The sequence below is a fragment of the Rhinolophus ferrumequinum genome, chromosome 4, assembly GCF_004115265.2.
Source record: "Rhinolophus ferrumequinum isolate MPI-CBG mRhiFer1 chromosome 4, mRhiFer1_v1.p, whole genome shotgun sequence".
NCBI lineage: Eukaryota > Metazoa > Chordata > Mammalia > Chiroptera > Rhinolophidae > Rhinolophus > Rhinolophus ferrumequinum.
Window position 1 is genome coordinate 101,547,991 of NC_046287.1, and position 12,150 is coordinate 101,560,140.

At 40.2% G+C, this 12,150-nt stretch overlaps 1 protein-coding gene across 13 annotated transcripts in view; it reads right to left on the reverse strand.

Moving 5' to 3' along the window:
- Nucleotides 1–802: 802 nt before the first annotated feature.
- KATNAL1 (katanin catalytic subunit A1 like 1) overlaps nucleotides 803–12,150 on the reverse strand; it is a 79,895-nt gene continuing 68,547 nt past the window's right edge. For all 13 annotated transcript variants that reach the window (XM_033104633.1, XM_033104625.1, XM_033104632.1 and 10 more), the window contains 2 exons: nucleotides 7,122–7,248; nucleotides 803–5,918 (listed from right to left, as the gene is read on the reverse strand). In XM_033104633.1, the coding sequence (XP_032960524.1) occupies nucleotides 5,720–5,918; nucleotides 7,122–7,248 (326 nt within the window). In that variant the 3' untranslated portion in view covers nucleotides 803–5,719. The remainder of the gene's footprint in view (nucleotides 5,919–7,121; nucleotides 7,249–12,150) is intronic.

Below are 12,150 nucleotides of genomic sequence, written 5' to 3' on the forward strand. Positions count from 1 at the left end.
AAATGCATATTACTAAGTGAAAGAAGCTTGTCTTAAAAGGCTACCCACCATACGATTCCAGCTCTGGCATTCTGGAAAAGGCAGACTATAGAGACAGTGAGAGGACGAGGGGGCAGGCGCTGGGGGAGGGGGAAGTGAACAGGCAGAGCACAGGGGACTTCAGGGCAGGGAAACTGTTCCGTGTGACACTGTGATGGAGGATACACGACACCATGCTTTTGTCAAAACCCTCTGAACTCACAACATGAATAAACCTTAATGTAAACTATAAACTTTAGCAATAATAATGTATCAATATGGACTCAATTATAACAAATGTACCACATCAAAGCAAGATATTAATAAAAGGGGAAACTGGAGGGATAGGAAGGAGGAAGTATGAGAACTCTCCTTGCTGTTTAATTTTTCTGAAAACCTAAAACAGCTCAAAAAAAAAATTAAGTCTGTGAATTAAAAAAATAATTTGGGGGATTCATAAAATCAGATGTAGTCATCTGGAAAATTCACCAAATGGAAGGTACACTCATTCTGCAATGGTGCCACACAAATAACGCAAATGTGTTTATTAAACCAGTTAGAACGAGTTGAAAAGCCACTCATCTTACCTGTGTCAACCTTGAAATTATTAGTACAGTGCATGGCAAACAGAAAATGTCAGGTTCATAGGATGTGATTCTGTAAGAACTAAAACTCTGAGAAGTCACTCCTCACTAGTGAGGGGTTTGTCACTCTCACTGATGACAAGTGGACCAGTGACTGTAGATCAAATATGAACCACAAAGAAAACACTGACTAGCAACACTCTAGAAATTTATTACCAAATTACAACCTATGCACAAACACATCTAAGCTCATGAAACTAGCAAAGTAGCAGCACAAAATGTAAGGAAAATCACATTTAATAAATACAATTTAGAAACATCTGCTTTAAATGAAGTTCAAAATACTGGGAGACAAACACTGAAACAAAAATCTTCACTTACACACTTACAAACCATCGTAACAGGTAGTGAAGTGATCTCGCTGGACACTGTCCACACCATGTGCACCCACGGCGACCGCTGCCGTCCGCAGTGTGGACCGTGTGTCCACACCCATTTGTGTCCAGGAAGTACTCCGGCTCGTAGAGAATAGACACAGAAACAGTCGGGTTCCCAGATGCCCAATGTTGTCACATTAGCTTGTATTTATGAAGCCACGAGAAAACAGGAGGATGTGTGTTGCGTTTGAAACTGCTTCTTGAGATGAAACGCATCCAAACAGTGAACAGGTCATAACAAAGAAGGGAAGAATAATTCAGACATTTCACGGAAGGCTGATTTGGAATACGTGGCTTTGCCAGAAGAAGAAAGACAAATATTTTAAGTAAAACTTTCAGGGTTAAAAAAAAGTTAATGAAGAGAGGGCGAGAAGAGAAGGAAACACTTAAACACGTGCAGAGATGATGAACTGAATTTAAATACGGTTTCAATTCCTTCCCTCCTAAAACTAAGCCTGGTTAACCGAGGTAGACTCTGAAAATAACATGTGCAAAGATTCAGTCAGGTTTTCCAAAGGGCAACATTTAGTCATTTCAGAGGTTGTAAAACAAAAGTGCATTTTATAGTTTTGAACATAAAATCAAACGAGAGCCCGTTTATAGGAGGAAAACCTCTGTTTTAATTTCCTATTTGTTGTGCCAAATTTCCAAATGTACAAAAACCTATACACTGCTGGTGACAAAGCAGTGTCCAGGTTATTTACATACACAATATAAAATAAGGTCAATGAAGAAATGAGAAAGGTAAAAGAGAAAGAATAAATTTTATGACATTGCTTTTTCTTTTTTGTTTTTATTAATGAGTCACCTGGAAATTCAGAAATATGTAAGCTAACGAGTTGTCTGAAGCCTAAAATCCTAATAAAAATTCAAATAATTATTGTTAATTTGTAAATGTTTAAAAACATACTATCTTAAGGATTTTATTTTTAAAATACTCATAGTTTCCACATTAAGAAACAATATTAAAAGCAAATGTCCTAAAAATTAAATAAATACATATGAAAAACCTAATGAAAAGTATAAATAAGTAAACACAGTCAGTCATTATAACAGCTTTTTCTGCAAAAATAATTAGTGGAGATGACAATAAAACATTTTGGGTTTAAATATTTGTATCCCCTAACATTCCCTCCAACTGTTAATTCCTACTTTCTGTTGTGACAGAGTCTTAGATCCACATAAATATTATGTGCGTCACAAAGTAAGTGGTATGTAAAAAATATTATACAAGCAAAACAGTTAAGGAACAAAGGTGCCAAAAACATTGCAAGAATAATTACTATAGTTTCCTCATACAAGTTAGGTGGCCGTTTCTTGGAAAAGGCCAGCCGATATCCTTACTGTTTTAAGCTTATCATCCAGGATATATCGTAAGGTGATTTACCATCAGTAAGATCAAAGGCAGAGTGGGGATCTATTACTGCACAAAAAAGACTCAATAATCAAGACAATACTGCAGGGGCCAGAGCCCACACAAACCTGCTGTCATTCACGGTACCTCAGGCTACATGGGGAAAGTGAGACACAGCCACGTCAGCCGGGTAGTTTTATGACTCACATCACGGATTCACAGTGAAAATAGAAACTTCCTACGAAGGAATTCAACAACTCAAACTGCTCAAAACCTAAAGACTATGAGTAATTTCATGTTCAGTAGAGTCAGGCTACATGTAGCAAAGTGAAAGAGTGACAATTATATTATAAATTTAGGCTATAAACCCACATTTTTTCCCTGATGTATCCATATGTTTGTTCATAGTAGATTCACCAGATCAATATAGCCTGATCACTTTTTGAGTAATTAGTGATCTCAGCCTATTTTCTGACAGTCAAATATTACATCATAAAAACTGCAGTCTCAGGAGCTCCAATGACGCCCCTAAGTATACAGCTGGACCCCACATGTCTTCTCCGAGGCTGTCCTGGTGTTCTGGAGGCCGAGGTCTGAGCCCAGGTGCATGTGGTCTGTCTGGAACGCCTACGCTGCTACTGACCACAAGACAAAGCCTGTGATGCCACCGCCTACTGTCTACTTGGATTTCTAGAAGGTTCCAGCCTACACTGAAGAGCCACTTGTCTGGTACATTTCATCAATATTAATGCCTTTAAAAAATGAAAGAATTATGAGAGCAAAATGTTCACAAAAAACATGTAACATTTCACATGTCTACCATAATTACATGTGTACATGTTTACAATAAAAATGTAGCTTGGGAAATGACAAAAATGATTCATGAAAATAGCCAGATTTATACTAGTTATATTGTTCTAACAGATAGATATCAGTTCTAATTTTAAAACAGATTTAAAGAGAGTAAACCTCTTACACAGATTACCGTGTCTCTCCATTTATAACCTGAACTCGTTTCATTACTTGGAGCCAGAAGCTATAGTATAATTGTAGAAAGTGCCGGGTCTGACCCGCACACCTGTCCAACTCTGTAAGCCACAGAGCTCCCCCCACCAGGGTCTTGTACACAGTGGGCAACTGAAGCAAGTCTGCTGAATGCAGGAACTATCTGATCAGTTACCTGCAGGACAGAACTGTACAAACTTAGTCCTAACATCATGTGCAGAACCCAACATACTTGTGCTTTTAGATGAATCAGAGGAACCAAATTTTTCTAATTTGATAATGCAACACAGAAAAAATAAAATTAAACAGCAAAACGTAACAATGCTCTCATGCTGGGTAAGGCAGTACTGTCTTACAATAAAGAGAGCATATACACGTGTACTGCAAAGGCTGGATGGACACCTGAGGCGTCTCCTCAGGAAGCTTTAAGGGGCTGAAGAGCATTCACCATCCACTGACGGAGCAAAATGAGAAACAAGGGAAATAAAAAAAGCACACCTGGCTCACTTATCTTGGTAAAGATTAGCTTCCAGAAAGCTTGAGTCCCCAAATACTGCTTAACTGATGATTTTTTAAAATCACAATTACCATATCATTATCCATGAAGAATTTTTAAAAAATGAAACGCATGCCAAAACGAGTAACACAAAACCTGGCAAAACGGTCTACCTGATCAGCTAAAGTACACAAACAAGTCCTAGCAACCAAAACACTAATGTTTTAACGACTGCCCCAAGGACTTCAGGAAACAAATGTCATGAATGGCAATATTTTGGAAGACTATCTTAATAGGATTATTTTTTATTTAAAATGAATAACAGGAAACTTCTGTCATTCAATTTTTAAGGTGAATTAATTCAATAAAAATAAAATCATGATGCCTTATGATTTTAACTCCTCAGAGGAAAAGACATTCGATGAATACTGGAGGTTAGAGTCAGGCTTAAGCTATCTGAAAATTACATAGTTTTTAGTAGGGAAAAAATCTCTTAAGCAAGATACTATGAGGCTTTTTCCCGAAGTGCTTACAGGGTTACGTTATTTTTCATTTTAAACCAGTAGATGCTCTCTGAAGTTGAGAATTCGGGATATCATCAAACACAAATTTTAAAAAGTTTGACAATTAAAGCACAGGTTGCCCAACCAAACTAGAATCAACGTAATTTAAACAACTAGCATAGGATGCTGTCCTGTGGTTAGCTATGTGCCACCTACTTCTTCTGGCCTCTTTCTATCGTCTGATTCCTGCCGAACCGACATGAGCATGGCAGACTTCTACCCTCATCTTACCACGTGCACAAGTTCTCAACCCAGACAAAGAACAACTTTCAAATTTTCAAACGAACATCGTTCATTATGGACAATGTTATTTTGTTAAACAAACTGTCTGAAAAACTATCAAATTTGTTTTGTTTGTTTTGCGTTAGCCACAAGAGAGTGGACTTGTTTAGAATACGCAAGTATTTGGAATGTGAAAGTCAAATACAGCAAAAATCAAACAATGTTGGAGCTGAAAAAAATAAAGGGTTTGTGTGTTTGACCATACTGAAAAAGTGAAAACGAACTTAAAAGTCTAAACTGAAGAAGTGCAACTCATGCCATCATAACCTTCCCCTACCTTTCCAGTACGAAATGTGAGCAGTATGGGTAAAAAGTACTACAGACCAGAGAAACAACCTGGCAAAACGATTCAAAAACCACAGGCTATTCGCTCACAGGGCTCAGTACGTGATGAAACAGTTAACAGAAGAAATGGTGGGGGGAGAGGGCAAAAATTTGAACTACAGGGTAGACTCTCACAGGAATAGCTGAATTCTAGAGGTTTAACTCGCATATTCATTACTTACCCCAAAACTATCATTCTTAACAACAAATAATGAATTTGACACAAACTCAGTTCTGATGTTGAGTCACTGTACACAGGTCCCTCATGTTCAAAGCAATGAATAGGACAAAACCCACAAATGCAAGTGAGAAATGCAAGAGAGGTCCTTCTAAGTCTTTCGTAAACAAGTTTCCACAAAGCGCACTGATGTCTTTCTTCCACCACCCCGGCACCTGGTTTGGGGGTGCAATATTAATGCATGAAAGTGTGCGGTACCAGCACACAGCTGGGGACGGGGGCCATCAGGCCCTTTATGTCAGCTTCTCTTATTTTTCAATGACATTTATACTCTGTGGTCTTAGATGGTCTTCCTTAAGTGAATTCTCCCATGAAAAGTTCCCATGAAAAGTTCCAAACCTGTTTTTGAAAAAAATTGCAGGGAATTTCTTCACATTTTATAAACAAAGATACCAGACACGGAAGAGCTGACAGAAATTCAAGCAGATCCAAACTCAACCATCCACTTTTCATACTTCTCCAAGTCCGCAGCGGAGACAGACTTAGCGATTTTCTTCAGCGCCAGCTCAAAGTCTCCCTTGGTGACCGGCATCTGAAGCTCCTCTTTGGAAAGCGCGCGGATCTCTTCTGGGCTCAGGCCGTTGATGCGCCGTCTCATGGCCATTAAGGACGCGTCCCTGCAAGGGCGCCAAAGTCAGTAAGTAACCGCTGCTGCAAACGCTGGAAACACCTTCAGCCGTAACCAAGCTAGGGGAAGATGGTGAAAAGGTCGCCTGACGTGTTTTTATGATGCTGCGTACAATTTCCTAACTCAGGGACATCCTGGGGGTTCAGGAAAGGTTAAAACAACATGTAAAGGACTTAACATAAAATGCACTAGCAATGAATCCTCGAAGTCCAGGCTGGCTCAGGGTACTAAATTTTCTTGTCCTCACTTGCTCCTCAAAGGCAGCCTAGAAGCTTAGGAAACGGAAGTAGAAATTTGAAATACTGTACTTGGAAGTGAACATGTGGCTAAATGTTAAGATAATTCAAGTCTTATATCGGTTTGTCTACAACCTAAGGGGAAGAGGTAAAGCCAGGACACTGTCTCTGGAACGTGAATCTAGCCACAGAGTAGACGTGGAATTCCCTACAGGGAGTATTTGTGGGCAACTACAGGGAGAAAATCTGACTTCTCCAGATCCAATTTTCAGCTCCTTTTTGATCACCTGAAAATAATTCTGAAGGTTTTGAAGAAATGGAAAATTAGGGCTCACAAAAAAGCCAACTAAAAGTTCAAGTTTTATATATTTTAGTATACTTATAGTAGTAGAAACTACTGTGAGTATATTGTGTGCCACTAAGCTTAGATGCATACAAGAAAAATATTGGTAGAAAACATAAGAAACACATGTTGTGGTTTTAAAGAGGCCACTGGTGTCAATTTAAATATAATTAGAAAATAAATAAATGGAAAAAAAAATCATCTTCATTGAGCAACGTGAATTGTCTAAAAATTAAAGGGAAATTGTAATATACGGATCTTTCACAGCTTAAACGGATCAACCTTGTTCATCTCATGCTGACCAAAACTAAATGGGATTTTATGTTAATGCAGCCACGCTCTAATTTAGGGCTAAATTAACCTTAAGTTGTTACCAATTAGGCACAACAATTTCTTAAAAATCAAAGGATGAAAAGGTGACCACATTGTTAGGTAATTACTCATCAACAATGACCAGTGAAGTCATGTAGGAAAAAACAAGACACATGGGAAATCATGTCAAAGAAATGGGTAGCTGTTTTCACGTCAAGGGCTAAGGACTACACTGACTTTCAGACCAGTCCTCCCGACAAAACTGTAACTAATGTCTAGGGTCACAGACCGTTCACAATACCTGCAAACGTTGGTTATATCAGCACCGGAATAGCCCTCAATCTTCTCTGCTATATCTTCCAGTTGAATATCAGGATCCAGCTCAACCTCACGAAGATTGATCTTCAGAAGCTCCGTTCTTCCTTTTGCTGTTAGGAGATTTTTTGCTATTGTTAGATGTTTTTCTTTATACATCATGTTAAGGAGAAATCACATATTAACATTCAGGGGAAGAAAGAGACGAATGCAATGAAGTCAGTAACTGCAAGACCGCCGGCACCACCACCTCATTACGTGACTCGTGGGATCATTTAACTTCCTGTGTGCCTTGGCTGCAATAACTAAAGATCGAAACAAACTCAAGAGTTCTCCGTAAAGATTGTTAGGATTCTTGCTATGAGAACAAAGGGTCTGAGATCCTTTACGAAAAATAACAACATCAGTATTCCAGCACTAGAAATGCTTGTAGTGAAAAACAAAAGACATTTAGCCTAAGTTTTGTAATACTAGACTGCATGGAGCATAACTCCTATGAATTACTTTGCTCCCCTCTTTAGTATGATATCAGGAAAGAATTCCACAACTCTATCAGTTTTCTTTTTCTGGAAATCAGCACTTGGCACAAAATGCTTATTAGTGTATATTATACTTGGAGAGCCAGCCCCCAGACATTTGCTGTTCCAGTGTGATCGAAATGTGGATTGAGTCAGCTCAAACAAACCACACAATTTTTAAAATAACCAATCATGCTTGCTGCTTTACTATCAGTTTTAGTGGTAAATCTGCTTAATATAGTACACTAAGATAACACATCATTAGTTTGGATCTGGCTCTCTACTATTTCCTGTGATATGAAATAAAATTTGGTTTTCCCCAACTTTTATTTTGAAAAAAATTTAATCTACAAGTGAAAAAAACATCAGTGACCACTTATGTGCCTTTCGTCTAGGTTAACCAATTGCCCACACTTTGCCATTGTCCCTCCCTTCCCCTCTCGTCTCCTCTGCGTTCTGACTTGAGTTAGCTGTGGGCATCACAACAGTTCATCTGATGCTGCAGCATGTGTCTCCGAACGACACAGGTACCCACAATTATCACGCTCATCTGGAAATTTAACACTTGGATGTTAGTAACATCTAATACACAATCCAGATTAAATGTCCCCATTTGTCCCAGGCCTTTATAACTCTCTTAAAAACCATCACATGCTGCATTTAGTTATCATATCTCCTCACTCTTCTATAATCTAAAACAGTCCCCCGATGTTTAGTTTTTGCTTGTTTTGTCTTTCATAACATTGACAATTCTCCCTCAAATGCTCTTACAGAGTCAAGACGTTCCAATAAAGACCCCAACAGGTCTGTTTGTGGAACCAGACAGGCAGATTCTAACATACTAATGGGAATGGAAAGAACCAAGGACGACCAATGACCAAGACACTGGGAGAAGAGCGGCGAGGTGGGCGGGACTGCTCTGTCCGATTTCATGACTTTAATTACAGAGCAGTGAGGCTCACGCCAGTGTGATACCCTTGCAGACAGACAAATGGATCAGTAACACAGAAGAAGGCATCTAGAAGCTTGTACTAGATGAGAGCATGTACTCTGCACACCTGATTTATGACTCAGTGGCTCAGACATTGGGGAAGGAATGTCTTCTCAATAAATGATGCCAGAATGGACTATCCACAGGGAAAAATGAAGGTGGGTCCTACCTCACACCATACATAAGTTGGTGCCACATATATTACCAATCTAAATGGCAGATGCAAAATTATAAGCATCTTACAAGATAAAACAGGAAAATATCTTAACGACCACAGAGAAATATTTTTAAGATATATATTAAAAAAAAGTGACTATAAAGGAAAAGATTGATAAGCTAACCAGATTAAAATCTGAAATTCCTATTTATCCAAATATACTACAAATACAGTGAAAATACACAAGCAACAGAATTTGAGATATTTACAACATATATAAGTAACAAAAGACTTATACCCAGAATGTTTCAAGAACTCCTACAAATCAATAAGGAAAAGCCAGACCACTTAATAGAAAAATGGGCAAAAGACTTGAACACATATATCATAAAATCCAAATGGCCAATAAAGGAAAAGATGTTCAAATTCTGTAACATAAAGAAAATACAAATTAAACCACAATGAGATAACACTGCACACCAAGGCACTGGTATACATTAAAAAGGCTGCCAACACCAGGTGTTGGAGACGTGGAACCACAGGAATTCCCCACACAGTGCTGGCAGGAGTGGAAACCGGAATGACAAACTGGATTTATCTACATGTTCCACTACGTGACACGTCATAGCAGGTCACTCCTAGGATGGAATGCTCTGTCCTGTCCTAGGGAAACTGAGGCACTCGCACCATTATACAATGTAAGAATGTTCACAGCAGCACTGTTCACAACAGCGTAAAAGTGGAAACAATCAAAATGCCATTCGAGTAATATGATGGATCGCTGTGGTGTAACCACACAATGAGGTGGTGTGGGCTGAACTGTCCCCCACCGTAAAGTCCTACGCTGAAGTCCTAACCCCAGTACCTCAGCATGTGACTTACGGAGACAGGGCCTTTACACAGCTAATGAAGGTGAAATGAGGTCACTAGGGTGGGCCCAATCCAATAGGACTGTGTCCTCATGCAAGAAGATTAGGACAGACACATGGGGGAGACCGCCTGAAGACACGGGAAGAAAATGGCCATCTACAAGCCCAGGGAAGAGGCCCAGACTGAAAACAACCCTGCCGACACCTTCATCTTGGACTTCCAGCCTCCAGAACTGTGAGAAACAAGTATCTGTTGTTTAAGCCCCCCAGTCTGTGGTACGTGGCTATGGCAGCCCTAGCACACTAATACAATAAAATGCCACACAGCAAAAAAATTATGTGCATCAAAATGTCACAACATGGACGAATTTTAAAAATATACTGAGCAGAAGCAGCAAGTACAAATAAACACAATTAGTGTGATTTCAGTTATGCAAAGTTCAATAGGAGGTAAAACTGTTTGGGGATACATTATTAGGTGATAAAATTATAAGGAGAACAATAAATTATTTCCATAAAAGGAGTAACAGTGATTACCACCAGGGGGCAGGAAGGCAGCTGTGCTAGAAAAGGAATATCCTGGGGAGCTTCTGAGATCGGACAACACTCCATTTCTCACTGTGGAAGGTGGTCATATAGTTGTTTGCTTTGCCAATTATTGGATAAATTGAGTATTTTAATCCATGTTTCCGTATCTCAGTGATATTACACACACACGCACACATGCACACACACACACACATTTACACTCACACTAAGATAAAGCTGCCACTGTGGAAAGGGAAGCAAGCAGGCATTATCTGGGACTTCCCCCCAGAAAGATGGGTGTGACTAGAAAACCTTTCCCTCCAGAACCCCTTAATCTTGGGAGCTCCCTATCTTGGGCCAGCCCTCACCAAAAGGCCAAACTTTCAGCTCACAGGGGTCGGGCCCAAAGAGTCCTCCACTCAGGTGGTCAGCAAGAGGGGTGTGGGAAGAAAGAGGGGGAGGATGCGCCCAGGTCCACCGCTACAGATGGTGGCCGTGCCCCTGACACCCCAGGAAGAGCCCCAAGTATCACATAAGAGCCCCACGTGCCCCCACACGCAGCAGGTGGGCATTACCGAAGGAGGACCACGTGGCTCGTTTGGTCCCAATGTCAGACTACCACGGGATTTGTAAAGCAAATGCAGAACGGCGGCCAGCCCTGAGGATTTAGACACCAAGTTTAAGATGCTGCGTTTTCCCTTGGAAAGGAGGTTCCACACGGCCAACCTAAATAAACTTGGTGGCAGAGCCTGTTCCTAAGTGTCAGCCCGGCAGTACTGAAGCTTAGCATCCTCCTTTTCCCCAGTAACCATGATTTGGGGAAAATTAACTTCTGACACTGGTTTATCAGTGATTTGTTAGAAGACTCTAAGTAGGATTTATCAGCTCTATGAAACTGAATTAATAATAAGTAATAACTTTATGAAAGGATTTAACGAGGGGTTAATGTGTTAATAACACTATGAAGTACTGCCAACACTCTACAGCCAAGTTACACACATTCTGAATACAAATGTTAAAAGATCGAAACTTCTAGTGAATACAGTTCTCCTGGAGCGCACGAGGCATCCAGCTCAGTGGGTCACGATGGGCACTCTCATCCCTGTTCTGCTGCCCTGGGCGGGACACTTAACCTCTCAGCCTCAGTTTCCTCATAAGTAAAATGAAGATAAGCACATAAGACGGTTGTGAGGGTTAAATGAGGTCGTACGCGGTCCCACAGTCACATTCGCAAGCTCATCCTAGAAAAGGCCTACAGACCTCACTGCTGAATGTCACTATGGTCACCTTCCAAGTACTCCCCTTGGGAAGCTCTGCACCGACGCCAGTGCCTAGTCCACCCTTCAAAGCAATTTTGGAACTCTTTTTCTGGAATGGCCATCAGAGCTGTCATCATATTACCCTTGATGTCCTGAATGTCATCAAAATACCTTCCTTTCAATATTTCTTTTATCTTCGGGTAAAGAAAGAAGTCACTGGGGGCCAGATCAGGTGAGTAGGATGTTCCAATACACTTATTTGTTTACTGGCTAAAAACTCCCTCATAGACAGTGCTGTGTGAGCTGGTGCTTTGTCGTGATGCAAGAGCCATGAATTGTTGGCAAAAAGTTCAGGTCATCTAACTTTTTCATGCAGCATTTTCAGCACCTCTAAAGAGTAAACTTGGTTAACTGTTGGTGCAGTGGGTACAAATTCATCATGAATAATCCCTTTGATATCAAAAAAGGTGAGCAACATCTTGATTTGGACTGACAGAGCTCTTTTGGTCATGGAGAATTGGCTGATTTCCATTGTGCACTTTGACGCTTTGTTTCAGGGTTGTATTGGTGCACCCATGTTTCATCACCAGTGATAACACGGCCCAAAACATCATCTTGTTTCTCCAAAAGGTCTTGACAAATTTCGACTCTCCTTTGCTTTTGTTCATCGGTGAGCTCCTTCAGGACCATTTT